Source organism: Hippoglossus stenolepis, chromosome 15 (assembly GCF_022539355.2).
Source record: "Hippoglossus stenolepis isolate QCI-W04-F060 chromosome 15, HSTE1.2, whole genome shotgun sequence".
NCBI lineage: Eukaryota > Metazoa > Chordata > Actinopteri > Pleuronectiformes > Pleuronectidae > Hippoglossus > Hippoglossus stenolepis.
In genome coordinates, this window is record NC_061497.1 from 17523037 (window position 1) to 17538033 (window position 14997).

The 14997-nt window shown below is 43.3% G+C and overlaps 1 protein-coding gene across 3 annotated transcripts in view; it reads right to left on the reverse strand.

Annotated features, from left to right (window-relative positions):
• Positions 1 to 14997, reverse strand: part of dpysl3 (dihydropyrimidinase like 3) — a 38408-nt gene that overhangs the window by 6220 nt on the left and 17191 nt on the right. For all 3 annotated transcript variants that reach the window (XM_035178218.2, XM_035178219.2, XM_035178220.2), the window contains exons 3-12: positions 14151 to 14335; positions 12283 to 12447; positions 11832 to 11893; positions 10934 to 11014; positions 9556 to 9624; positions 7973 to 8093; positions 6579 to 6735; positions 5706 to 5847; positions 4418 to 4588; positions 516 to 695 (exon numbers count right to left, since the gene is read on the reverse strand). In XM_035178218.2, the coding sequence (XP_035034109.1) occupies positions 516 to 695; positions 4418 to 4588; positions 5706 to 5847; positions 6579 to 6735; positions 7973 to 8093; positions 9556 to 9624; positions 10934 to 11014; positions 11832 to 11893; positions 12283 to 12447; positions 14151 to 14335 (1333 nt within the window). The remainder of the gene's footprint in view (positions 1 to 515; positions 696 to 4417; positions 4589 to 5705; positions 5848 to 6578; positions 6736 to 7972; positions 8094 to 9555; positions 9625 to 10933; positions 11015 to 11831; positions 11894 to 12282; positions 12448 to 14150; positions 14336 to 14997) is intronic.

Genomic DNA, 14997 nt, shown 5'->3' on the forward strand with positions numbered 1-14997 from the left:
GTTTTTCCAGTCTCATCTATCAGTAACAGCATCGTACAAATCATAAGCACCTTCTAGACGCAGTGTGCATCGTCATCCTATGCTGTCACAGGCGTCAGGGGCAGTTTAAGGTTCAGTACCTTGGACGAGTTCCCTTCAGATTGCAGACCGAAGGTGCCTGGGGTCGAACAAGCGACCTTCTAGAGGTGGACGACCCTCTCTACCTCCTGAGCCACAGCAGCGACGTGTGACATGTGTGATTATCAAAAGCAACAATTATTCTTTCTCCCATCTTTGGTGCTAAGCAGGTTTAGTTGTGGTGTTTTTGGCACTGGTGGTTCAACAGAGTGATGAGCAGCACGATGGCTCAACCTTCTGTTCAGAGGAGTTTCAGCATGGATTGTTTTGGACTTTATACGTTCAGCAACTTAATTTCTCGGTATCAGAGTTTGCCTTTCGTTTGGAGATTTGACAAAATGACGATGATGATGATAAAGTTCACATAGTAGACGTGAAAGCAGTAAAACCAGATTTACCTGCTTCCTGGCTTTAATTCGCTTGTAGGCAAAGTCAGGGAAGGCAGTGCAGGGGATGAAGCGGCCGGCGCCAGCGATGGCATGCAGGTTCCCATCCTCCACGACAATCTTCCCCTGGCAGATCACCACTATTGGGGCTCCACGCAGCTCCATGCCCTCAAAGACATTGTACTCAGCAGCCTGGAGCACAAATATAGAATCATTATATACCTGAGAGAGAAATCAGGTTGTTAGCAAAACAGTAGAAATTAAGAAGCCATGAATAAATATGATTATTACAAAGCAACAACAAAAAATAGCTGAAAATAAATTATCCATAATATCTATTGCATGTATAAATATACAGTTGTAAAAATATGTATAAAGTAAACACATTTCAAAGGTTTTCACAAAAATCAAGGCATTTCCATCTAAGAATAAAAAGCTCTGAGATGCACAAAAGATAAACATATTTATCAATTCAACACTGAAACACAAGTTTAGACAAATGACAAGAATGAGAATCAGCAGAGGTTGGTTATCTGTCATGTGGTCATATGATAAAATGCTTAAAATTCACAGAGCGTGGTTTGAAAAGGAAATACAATTTCACAGATTAAACCAAGTTTGAGAGCAAAAACAAAAACATGGACTCTTTAACCTTCCTGATGAAACAAAGGATGTAGGAGATGAAGAAGACAACAGGGGGAGCTGTTTTTCTCTTCCACTCTCTCACAACCCCCTCACTCATCACCTTGTTTCTTATTGACATAGCAACACCTGCCTCTCACTCACTTTCCTTCTCTCCTTCCTTCTCTCACCCTCCTCCCTCTGCTCTCTCCAGTTGTTCGCCTCCTTCATTCACTCATCCCTCTTCCTGTCTCTGTCTGTTTTTCCAATCCCGTCTTTCTCTTCCTCACGGAATCTTGCATTGTTTTCTTAACCTTTCTCTGTCCCCTCCCCTCATTCCATTGTTGCTTATTTCCTCTGCACACGGCCCTGTTTTTCTGCTGCCATCCAGATCCAGGCCAGAACAGGACATGACTACGACTCAGCGTGAGCCAAACATGATGTCATGCCTGAGCTGAGTGTGCGTCCATAAAGACTGTGTTGCTGCCTGTTTTTGTCTGTGTGTCGGAATATCCTTATGTGCATGCATGCATTTATATAAAGAATAACAAGCGCTGCAGACCAGATGTGGATCCATACCGATAACAAACGAAGACACAGCGCAGTCTAAGTTATATATAGTGAACAGGAGACGGCATTCCTGAGTAAACTGCTCCTGTTTGGCCTCACATCAGACCGTCCATTAAGGTAGATTTATAGGAGTTGGGAGCTGCCGTGCTCCATTATTCTCCTCTCTCTCTCTCTCTCTCTCTCTCTCTCTCTCTCTCTCTCTCTCTCTCTCTCTCTGCTATTTAATCTGGACTGAGCAGGAAATGAGAGGGGTGACATCATTAAGTAAGAAGCCACGGATCCTCAGTGGATGTACTCCACATTTGGAGAAGGCATGTTATTAGTCCAGTTCCCTGTTTCCGCTCCTCCTTATGGAGACAGAGCGATGTTCTTTCACTCCTGCTAAACAACGGCTAGGCCTTAAAGCAGGGAAAAGTAAAAATGACAAGCTTTAACTTCATCATTCATACGACCAAGCTACAGAGACTCTTAGGATGTGGTTCACGCACTCATGCATTTCTGTGAAAGCAGGATCTGAGCTTGAACATTCATTTCCTGCCTCCTGGGTTTGGGAACCTCTAATGTCGGTGTAATGGTAGAAACCTCGTTACTCACATGTGCCATGTTTACTTATAGTGTATGTATGTGTGTGTGTGTGTGTGTGTGTGTGTGTGTGTGTGTGTGTGTGTGTGTGTGTGTGTGTGTGTGTGTGTGTGTGTGTGTGTTTTTGTGAGGACCCTCGTCTTAGACCTACAGAGTGAGGACAAAAACATCTGAGACGTGAAAATTCACAGTTTCAAGTTTCTCATCTCGTTTCACTTTCTTTTTTAATATAACTCTGAGGACATGACGACTGACTAAGTATCATTAAGTGCAATTTAAGAGATACTGCGCAATGTGTTTTTTGAGCTGTAAACAAAATCAAATGACTGTTATTTGATGAAACACATTACTGCTGGTTTTAAAATCACATTTGTGACCAAATGTATAAAAGAAAACTACATTTATGGGTTAACAGCTCACGACGCCACCTAGTGTTTCAAACTGTCTTAGACCTTTCAGAGCCAATACTAACATAGTGTAAACGATTTGGAACCTTCTCACGTCATGAATTTTACATGTGAAAAAAAGTTTACATCCTCTAATCAAAGGCGAGCGGCCCCTGCCACCAGCGACTGCTCGTGAGTTTGAATCCCATTTTTCAAATCTACACCGAAACTCAACATCTAAACCATCACATCGAAGTAGGGGGGGGCTTCCCAGACCACGGCCAGGCGTGTCTAAGTCTAAGGGCATTTTTGAATTTGCAGTGACAGAAGCACTTCGGCCAAAACTTCGGGGTGAAGTTACACCTTAATAACATTTCTCTGTGGATTGAGTTTTATATGGATTGAGTTCTCATTTTAAATGAAAGAAATTGAAAACATCTCTATAAGTGACTTTATATGCTTGTTTCTGTTGCAGATGGTAAAGACTTTTAAGAGGGAACTTCTTGTTACTGCCGTGTAACACACACTACACTGACCTTGGAAAAAGTAACATAACGGGAGGATTAATTTGCTTACGATGATGTACTTTGAATGGAGCAACCGCTGCCAATAACTCAAACTGCAGCCAGGTGAATAGAGTTTTCCAAATATGAATATATGAAAATCAAGTTGTCCTCCAGCAGTGACTGAAGGACGGCACCTCAAACCCACGGGCCAGGGCGCAACACAAGAATCTGAGTATAAGAAAAGGAAAGTGGAATTTAAAGGAGGGGGTTGGTGGTTACGCTCCACTTCCACTTCTGATTCATATTGCGTGTTTCCCATGAATTTAAACGTCTTTTTCCCAAATCTGTTTTCTACTAATGAAATGAGTAGTTGTCCAACAGGCAGTGTGTGCAGATGTTCCAAATCTCTGGGGCCTGTGCAAGTATTTGAAATATTGCTATTTACTGTAACACAATCTGAACAACATTCTTTAAATCCATTATGGTTTTTCCAATCATGGGAATATTTTTGGATCAACGCAAATGAATGTGATATAGAGGAAGGAAATACCTCTTGATTAAACAGCACATAGATTCCCCTGGCGATTCATTTGTCAGAGTGTACAGGGCGTTGTGGAAAATGTTTGCAGTGTTTTCTTGTATTTTGGATAAACTGTTGTGTTTCATCAATCCATATTTTTTGAGGGTATTTAGTGAGGATCAACTTGACGAGCGCTGGTCATGTGGCGAGTGCAGCGTGATTCGCATTAGTCGCGAACATCCACAGAGACTTAATTTCCGCTGAGAGGAGCAGTGAGCTTTTTTGGAAAAGGCTCAAAAATAATGTCTCTCTCTCTCTCTCTCTCTCTCTCTCTCTCTCTCTCTCTCTCTCTCTCTCTCTCTCTCTCTCTCTCACACAGATGTTACTGTTATCTCATATCTCATATTGTGCCTTAATCCATCCTCTTTTGACAGAATTTAATCTCCTCCCGCTCGTATGATTTAGTCAGTCACATGTTATCCGTGCAAAATGCTGCTTTGACACCGCTATCAGGATTTCTGTATCAATAACAGCCACCACATTGTTCACGTGAAACAAAAACCTCAATGTCATTCTGTTTTCGGGCGCTCTGAACCATGTTAGACTGATGGAGAACGTCAATAATTTGAAGTGTTAAAGAAGAGGAGGAGGACAGAAGAAGTGCCGTAAGTTGAGAGGTGTATTCCGACTGAATCAAATCCTCAGACAAACTCTGAACTGTGCACTCACCGAGTTGTGTGTCTTGGCAGTGATGGTGCTGATGGAGTCCGTGTCCCAGATGACCAGGTCGGCGTCAGAGCTCACGGCGATCCGGCCCTTCCGGGGGTACAGGTTGAGGATCTTAGCTGCATTGGTGCTGGTCACTGCCACGAACATGTTCTCGTCCATCTTACCTGAAGTCTGGGTGGAAAAAAAGGGAAAGAAGGCATTTTTCAAAAAGATCTGCAGTACTTCTTTCATCTTACATGCATGTTGATGTTTCGTCTAAATATAGCCCAGACAGATTAGTCATTACCTTGGCCAAGGAGGTTCTGCTATTATACACAAGGAATACACAAAAATTATAAGACGGATTCCTACGAAACTTCAGGGAAAAACCCATTAGATGTTGGAGCAACATTCCTGATCTTCATCATTAAGAAACAGGGCGTTTTTTAAACATTTCTGTGAATTCCTCAAGAAATAACAGAGATCTGGAGGAAAAAAAACAGGAATGTTTAGTGTTCAGATATCTAAGAGTGTGTGTATTTTGATGCAGCATATTTGAAGTTAGGAGGCCTTGGCGGAGGTATGCGCTCTCTGAATGCCATTCTACTGTGAATATATCATATCCAGCAGTAGCTGGATTCATAACATTCTCATGACCATCCATGGGGATATAGCTACCATGGATCTGTGCGAATTTAAAAGAACCGATCTGAACAGCGCCTCAAAAGGCTGCATTCAGTCCAAGTTCAGTGAGAGTGTCGATTTTGTGTGTTCACAGCCCAAAGGAAATTGATTTAGTTTAACTTTCTAAAAGCCCGGCAGTCCACAGCTGTCTGAAGCGACGTGCTTCCAGTCCGTGAGCAGTGCACTAATGCAGTGACAACTACAGAGCAAGAAGGAGAACAAGAGAGAGTAGTGTGTTGGATCCAAGTGCTGCAGAGAGGAAGGAGAGAGGGAGGAGGGAGGGAGAGTGATAGCTGAGCGATGAGGGAAAAATACTGATCTTACGTGATCATAGTAAAAAGACGAGAGAACAAGAGCGTCCCTATTAAAAAAGAAAGAAACCGCAGAGATGAAAAAGATGTGGATTTTTACAACTGCAGCTAAAAGCTTGAAGAGGAAAAGAGAAAAAAAAATTGATGATTATTTGCGTAGAGAGCAAGCGAAGGAAGACGAAAAACAATGTGAGCTTCTTCTTGTTTGTTTGCTTTTTGTTCTTCTTCTTCTTCTTCTTCTTCTTCTTCTTTTCCTCCCGTGTTTTTAAAACTTGGAGAAAGAAGAGAAAGAAGCCTCTGAGTGCTCTCCTCACCACAGCTTTGTCCCAGATGAGGGCCATTCGCTCCTCCACTCCGTTGACACCCTCTGGGATCTGAGTGAAGTCATCCTTGCCGATGGCCTTCTGGGCCACGCTGAACGTACAGTGAGCGCTGCCAGTCACACTCAGGTCGCCGCTGGCAGACGAGGAAACAGAGAGAACACAGAGTTACGTTGAAAATTTGCGATCGGGAACGGTGATGTTTGTTTACTTGAGGCACAGCAACACAGGACAAGGACTGGGAGTAATTGAAACGCTCGCCTGGTGCCAGAGTTTGTCCTTCCAGCACAAACCGTTACTAATGTTTCCTGTTTCCATTCGACGGTCTAACTCACTTAACGGTCCCCCCGTTGTGTAACAACTGCTGAGTTATCATAGCGTAGTTTTTTTCTTATTAAAGCAAAGTATTTTCTAGTTCTTCTGTACATACCATACATGACCTCTGTATGTACAGGTAACAGAACATGTAAACATATAAACAAACAGTGACAAACTCCAATACTTTTTCATATTAGAAAACTAAACCACAGATCCCTAACCCTAACCTAAATTCACGAGATCTGTATTTTAATCTTCATAAAAATTGCACACCCCCATGTATGAGCGCCCGGAACATGACAGATTGTTTTTCATCAAAAACCATAAATTATTCTTTGAATCAAATCAAAATCAAATTGGTGAGATTGTCAATTCTTCAGCTAATGTCAATATGTGGATCACATTGTAAGCAGTATGTAGTGTGGATAGGATTTAACATGTGAGGCAGTTGCAGTTACTACATGCACCGTAATCCTGCTTTCATTTTGTTATGTTGTCTTTGCACAACCTTCACACTATGAGCGGTATTACTGTGGTTGTGACACGTACCTTGACAGCAGTGTGTTCAGATAGTCTGGAGTGGTGGGATCGGGGCTGAGGGGGGGGGATGTTACAAAAGAAGCTGCCTTGGCCCAGTTCTTGCTCCAGTAATGCGTCCCGTCAGTCCCCAGGCTGGCTGTGATTGGCTCCCCAAACACAACATTTCCTGGAAAAAGAAACGATGGCAAAAATCCGCGTGGGTATCAAATGTCGAGTGTGTCAAATTGATTTATTTGAGAGATCCTTGGCACCTTTGAAAACACGAGTCGCATCGACGCTGATTAATTTGTCGGCAGTTTAATCTGGCTAAAAGCTTCGGTAATTCAGCTGAGTGTTTGCAGGTGAGGAACTCTGCCTAATCTGCCCAAAGCCAAACATCACCCTTGGCAAGGTGAAAATTTCACTTTGGCTCATTTGTAGCTGAGCCTTTATTTCCAATGCAAGGCCGAGCAGAGTTTGATTCATGTCACTAACACTTCTTCATGTTCTCTCTCACACCTCAATGTTCCATGATCCAAACAAAGGTGAAAAGCCTCTAAGGCACCTGATGGGCGTATATTAAATCACGGAAATGTCCTTTGTACGTCAGCACTCTTCCTTTTCGAACTTTTTCCTGGACTGTACATTTCATAATCCATAACGGCCAGTGGAGCCTCTTGGTTCACCTGTGACAGCTGAACCACAGAAAACACTGACCAAGCTGAATATACATCTGAGAATAGAAAAGCATCCGTTTTCATTATGTCAAGCAGAGTCAAGAGCTGTGGACGCCTGCAAACCGTCCACATCTGTACCTCAGGGGAGACAGTAACATCCTATTATCAGGGCATAGGTGCAGGGAAGGTATTTCAAAGTTATAATGTGCAGAATAGTTAGAATTTCTACAATTCAGATCTGATGTAGTGTTGCACTTTGACCCTCCTAGACCAACAAGCAGATTTGCATTGATTTAAGTCACCAAAATAAAGCTGAAGGAGAAATACATGTAAAAAATATCATAAGATGGACTCAACATCATTTTTTTGTCATATTTTAGTGAGAAACGCGTATATTGAAGGCTTTTCGTAGTACAAAGATGGCCATTACTGCAATACTTCTCTTTTTTTATACGCTATGTACTACAGCACTGCAATGTCAACAAAAGAAAGATGCTGATACAGGGATGGAACAACTTAAAAAATCTGTCATGGATAAAATGTGTTCCTGTTAATCCAAATCCCTTTTTTTTTATTAATCCGCTGTTGGTGATGCTCTTATTCACTTGTTATTCACTACTATTATGTAACTGTCATGTAAAATACACATGAACCAGTTGTTTATTATCATAAAACACATCATTATGTATGCAGTAACATTTCATAACTTGATGGTAGCTGGATATAATAAATAATGTACATCTTTACCTTTTTTGCGGGCCTGTGAGATGATGTCAGCGGCGCTCTTGCTCATGACCCGGGTCACGTACAGAGGACAGTTGGTCTGGCTGGCGATGGTGATGGCGCGAAACACCGCCTCTGCCTCCAGCTACAGAAGAGACGGGACATTGTGGTTGGACTTTCTCAAATAAACTTAAACTTAAATTTTGATCCCAAACGATGAGTGAAAGCTCATCATTTAAACATCATAAGGTTTAGGTGGTTAAAGAGACAGAGACTACTGCCCCTCACATAATATTTTATTAACTTATTGAGATAATATTATTATAACCTACACTCAGTCTCTGTTGTGACGATGTACTACACACATACACTAATAACCTGCAATAGTAAAAATCCAGCGCTCTGAGACCCGGAAAAGGGGCAAAAATGATCGTCTCCAACCGGGTGTCGTGTTTTATACGGTTTTCTGATTGAGGCAGAACTCGCTTTACAAACGTGGGGAGGGCCGACAGTTTCACAGGCTGGGATTCACATGCACTAACATGCATAGACCCACATGCACCAACACCAACATGTGGGGGGAAGGAGGGGGACTTCATTCTCTTCTCGGGATGACATTACTCCACTATAGCTTTACATGGAAGTAAGTTGGGGGCTGATATTTTCTAGGTTTAAAATCTTGTGTTTAAAATGTATTAAATTGTATGTAAAACTAATTATAAAATAATGTTTACAATGAAACATATTTTTTCATTTTGTTGGTCAGTCACAAATGTTTATATTGTGTAATCTGAATAACTTTCCGCCCAGATGAGCGTAGTGGTGGGATTTATGACTAATGCATAATTAGAAGATGGTTTTGCATGACGGAGCCTGAGTTATGGTTTCAGTCCGACCCTGCTGTGATCCTTCATGTCTCTTGTAGTTTGCGAGGTGACGCAGACTACACTGATTATCGTGCACCGGACATTGATAAAAACGCTAATCCGACTTTGCCTCTGCTCAATTAAATTATGTCTCCAAGCTTTTGATTCTTAACACTCAACGGAAGTGCGTGACACGGCTACACTGGTGGGACAGCATCACCCTGCTGCATGGCCGAGTGGAAAATCCCAGTCGAGCCAAAGGCAGACGGGAGCGCATGGCTTTCATTTTGCCTTTTGTTGAAGGAACATTAGCGGCAACAGTTTGCGGGAACCGAAGAATTTTCACCCAACGTCTCTAAACGAGCCTGAAACCAAATGTTTGTAAGGAGAGAAATGTGCGTATGAAGAGTCTGACAGCATCTTCACGGACAGTGGGTGTACGTGAGGCCACAATTACATCTTGTTAGTGTCTTGAGATTAAAATCTGATGATTTGAAAGAGTTGGAGCCAAATGGCAGCACATATACCGGCATGAGAAACTGCCAAGATGTTCAGACACATGGAAATACACAATATTATAATGCCAACTAAGGCTATCTTAAATAGATATATTTAAACTGTTCTGTCATTTAATATATTCACTGTATCGGTATATGCAGTGAGTGTGTGTGTGTGTGTGTGTGTGTGTGTGTGTGTGTGTGTGTGTGTGTGTGTGTGTGTGTGTGTGTGTGTGTGTTGTACCTCTTCCGGTCTGCTCAGCACGTGTCCCTCTGGTCCAGTGATACCCATCTGCAGCATGCGAGCTTGCTCCTGTTGAACAAACAGGGGGAAGAGTGAGCTGAAGAATTTCTTGAAGTGGTTTGAATGCTCAGGCTGATCTGTCTAGTTTTGTTCCCACTCTAAAAGCATATTCTGTTTCTGCATCTCTCTGGTTGTGTAATGGATGTTAGCAGCAGCTTTATCATGTGGATCAGGCCACACACAGACGACTGTGGGAACCCACAGGCTGTTCTACATCTAATGTGCCTCCCAAACATTCTGCCTGTAAGTGATTGTTGTAGAGACACTTAGCATCCATGATGTCACCATGGCTGCTTTATTAGGACGTGCTTCCCTAAAAAAAAAAGTTGTTTTGAGCAATTAAGGAAAGTTACAGGCTTTATTCTCATAAAGGGGCCAAATATATCAAATAAATCAACAAATACACTTTATATCAGACTGGATAGAGGATGAAGTTGTTCTTCTTCTACTACTTCCACTGAGTGGTTAGATGTGTGCAGGCCAGAAGTGAAACCTCGTAAAAATCTGTGGTCCAAAAACATTAAAGGCACAATGTCACTCAGAGAAATCTGAAGTCACTGATGTGAAAGCTTCAATTGATGGGATACAGGTTCGGAAAAAATATTAATAACATATTAATTAATGCCATGGAAAAAAAAAAGTGCAATGTTACTAATGTGCAATGGCTTTTAGTCATAGTTTTCCTCAATCATGCATCTAGAGACCATTTATTGTCACTCGGTTACAACATGTCCTCTGAATCACACTCAGGTCTAAACAAAGGCCCCTCTATCTCAGGAGCTCTGTGGTTAAATCTGGTCAGAACATCATCTACGGGCTTAGACGTTTTTGATCTTAAACCTGATGGAAATCAGACTTCGGTCTCCAAGGCTGGAGAAGACAGCTGCACTTTGCAAAGAATCTGATCCAACACACACACACACACACACACACAGTGACAGAATCCAGACATGCTCTGGAGCGCTGACTAACACCAACCCTCTCAATCCACCAACTTTTTATGGTTAATTCACCTTCATCTGTCCACAATACGGCGCGGCCTTGTATAAACTACACCCATACATTACTGTCCAACACAAAACACATTCTCTCCCTCACCAGCGAGCGTGTGTTTAGTCTGCCGGTGGTGAGATGTGCTGCGATAAGGTCGGGACCAGACAGGTGGACTGACACTGAAATAAACTCAAATAAATCTCACTAAAGCAAAACAGATCGCAGATTTGGACCCGAGACAAGTGATTAAAAGCAAACGAGGCAGTGGAGAGAGGAGGAGGAGGAAAAGAAGTAGACATGTGTGAGAGGCGTATCCGTTGGTTACCTCAGCAATGATCTCGCCATTTTCCGCGTGGACCTGAGCGATGCCGCCCCTCTCCGCCAAGAAGGTGAAGACCTCGTAGAGCTGGTGGAGAAAACACATTAACAGTAGTGAAATTAAAGTTAACATTTGTCATCTGATCCAAATGTTTACACAAGGATGAGACACTCCTTTTTTTAAAACGGAGGGGTCGCCCATGAGCCACAATTTACAGGAACCTGATAATTAACATGATGCCTGTCCACCGCGACACGCTGCAATTATCTTGTGTGGTCTCCAGAGACGGTTAAAGTCATGTGGGATGAGCTGCAGTTGTTGTTATGCTGCCGCGCCGAGCTGCATGACATCAGTTTTTTTCAAGCTGGACTATTTCAGTTGCCTCATGGTCTCCTCTGACCAACGGAATTAGCCACAGCTGCATGAGAAACAGGAAGAAACCGGGCCTCACGGCGTCTGGACGTACACTCTGTGTTTTACAGGCACCACACAGAGTTACAGTATGTACTCACAACACATCATCTGCTATAGGTTGCATAAGGACGGAGGTGTTTCAGGAGAGAAAGAAAGAAGTTTCATGCTTTGCTGGAACTATAATTCAATTTAGAAATGGTGTTTTACGGTGAATTCCAACTGTGGGTCATAGTTTACTCTCCAAACTGTTGCCATGTTTTTTCTGCCTTTATGACCCTCATGCAACACGGCATGACCAATCCAGTTTCACAGCCAGTCGGCCAGGATTCATTGTATTGATTTTTATTTGTTAGACAATAAACTCTACATTTCACACCAAGTGAAACCAAGTGAAACCGAGAGAATCTATGTCGGCAGTGCAGTCACACAACTCACTGAACCACACAGGTTGTGTTAGTGCAAGTTGGGCAAACTAAATGTTAAAGTGTACCTCGCTGTTGGTCATCTGGTAGTAGTCCTTGTAAGCCATGTAGACCTGGAACGAGTTCACACCTGTAGAAACACAAGGATTCAACACAATGGAGAAAAGGTGAAAGGTCAGAGGTGAAATCCTATCTTGGAAAAATCTCATCTGACTATGATCTCTTCTCTCTTTCCTCATCTTTTGAATGAGTTGTATTTTGTATAACTAAGTGAATACAATTTAAAGAGACAGGAGCTAATACCAAGCATTTCAGACAGAGGCTGAAAAGAGGAGCTGCAGCAATGAACACAATAGGCTATGTCTCCCTTTCTGTGACGACATTTCGGAAATCAACAACAAGAGGGAAGGAATTAGCTTTATTGTTGGCTTGGTTTTGAATACAATCCTTATTTTTCAACTTTCACAAATCAGAAATTAAATTGAAACTTGTAAATCTAAACACGCCATCGCAGCCTACCCTTCTCCTTGATGAGGGTGTCTAACTCCTGCTTCACGCTGTCGTTCCAGTGGGTGACGTCCACATGGAGGGAGTAGTCGCAGCAGGACTTCTCGTCGGCCCACTGCCTCCACTGGTCGTAGGCCTGCATCAGGCTGCTGCCGGGCTCCGGGATCACGTGGTCCACTGGAGGAGAGAGGACAAAGGAATGAGAAAGGGTTTTTTTCAGGAGAGGAAGATGAGTGAGAGGGACACAAAGAGGGGAGACGGCAGGTGACGTGAAATGAATAGACGGACAGAGAGGCGAAATTAGGAGCGGGGTCGGAATAGTCACACGTAGGAAGACGAGGACAAGGTGATGTCAGGATTTGTCTGCTCGTGCTCCCAAACCCCCCCTCTATTGTTGATCTTGCATAACAAGCTGTCTGTCTGGTGTTCCTGCAGAGCTCAGCCTGCAGCGACCCACAGTGTCAGATGTCACATTACATTTCGAACATCTTTGTCTCGGTGTGTGCGTCCTTGAACTCTCCGGGGACACTTCTATGGGGGGGTATTTTTGTGGAGTTTTTACACCGTTACATAACCATCGTCATTTTTATAGATTACAGCTTGACACTAAAGGGGATTGGGGGATATTGGATAATGTGTGTGCTTAAAACTCGGTGGAATATAAAAACATAACATTTCTAGAAGCATTAAGCTGAAACTTCAGTTACAATAGTCCTATAAAAGTAAAAAATCCTAGATAATTTACTGAATTTATGACCTCCACCAAGGACATTATGGCTTTGTCTGGGTTTGTTCGCTTGATTATTAACAGGATTATACAGAAACTACTCAACTGATTTCCATGAAATTTTGTGGAAGGGTGCAGCTTGACCGAAGGACGACCCCATTAAACTTTGGTGTGGATCCGGATCAGGGCTTTTATGGATCTTGAACAAAACCCTGGCATGTTTATAAGGAGTGATATCTATGATTGTGTGAAATTTGGTGCAAATTTAAATATAAAAATCTGCACCTGGTGAATTTAAATGTGGTTTCTTACATGGATGTATGTGCTCCACTGTGTGCCACTCTTGTGTATATTTTAGAAACAAATGTTTGTCAGATCAATCTTCTAAGTCGGCTTTCAAAATGATCCGTGCACAAAGTAAATCCTCCTCGTGCACAACAGTATCACAGTGCACAGAATATCCGGCTCCATCTTACTCAGCTGTAATACAATGGAGCCTCCTGCTGCTTCGCCACCTGACTGGCTGCTTTATCTCATTAAAGACGACCCGATCTGCTTATCTAGTCTTTGCACGTTAATAGGATAGAGCTGGAGAATGGCGGCCACTAAACAAAGCAATTGTTGTTTACCGCGCCAACCAAATGAACCGGTGTTTGTGTTCACTTCTTCTTGCACCAGCGCGCAGACACAACATCATCTGGCGCTGGAGGAAGACCATGAATGGAGCGGACTGACAGTAGCGCGCCTGTTGGTGACTGCGTCTGCATGAGCACAGAACCACAGTGGCAGATAAGCAACAGAGCAGCAGCAAGCTCCAAAGAAGTTAATGGTACTAATGAGACTCTGGTATATACCAGCTGTTGGCTGTGATGGCGTCTGGTCTCATGCACAAACTCACACTGTACGCAGACGTGCATGAGGACACACACTGGTGCTCTATTTCTATGTGATTAGTGTTTCACTCCATGGCCCCCCCTCCCCTCCCCAATGCTATCCCCCTTACACTTAGTCTTTTGTACGCTCCTCTTTTGGAGAGCTGCCCAAACACAGAATTCCCATTCCCTTTTTCCTCTGTTGGGGTCTCTCTCTGCCCTCCCTACCCCCACCCCCGGCCCTCTGGTTACTCAAACGCCCCTTCGCTGCAGAACCTCACCGATCATGGTCGTGCCCCCGGCAAGAGCGGCCTTCGATCCCTGAGTGAAGTCATCCACGGTGGTGGTTCCGCGGTACGGCATCTGAAAGTGGGTGTGGATGTCAATGCCGCCCGGGATCACCATCTTGCCCTGGGCCTCGATGGTCTTCACACCACCGGGCACGATCAGGTTGTCTCCGATCTGCCTGTTGAGGGCGGAGGATGTTGTCAGAATTGTATGATAATACTTTCACACAGCTTTTATTCCTACTTTTACTATGCAATGACAATCAAATGATATTGTTACATTTTGAAATAAACAAGCATTAACAGTGGGTTTTTTCCTACTGTTCCAGCCCAACATTTGCCAATAGGAGTTTCTAAAGCAAAAACAGGTTTTAGAACGACCCCAAAACAAAGTCAGCCAACCTCGAAGCAGCACATTGTAACCATGTCAACACATCAACATCTCAGCGCTGATAAAAAACAACAAGAAAAAACCCTGGTGTTGTTCAGAGTTTATAGAGGAGACAGTCCAGACAGAGGGGCAGGCCAAGGCAGTCATCTGGGTGTTTATTATGCAACACCAGCCTTCCAGTGGGTGCCTTTCTCTGAGCTGCCCCTCAGCCGGGCAGCGGGGACAAAGGGTTTATAATTGGAGAATCGAGTGGGAACAGTACGGGGGGAGGGCAGGGAGAGTGGGGGTGAGGACTGACTGATTCAGGAGAAAGGAAACTCGGCCTCTTCTGGCAGAGACAGAATTTGGGTCCAGTGTGGCTGTTCATCACTATTAACTAGAACCTCACTGTGTTGTAGGAACATTTTATTGTTCATTTTGACAAATGGTTGGAGCTGGTTGGTCCACCTT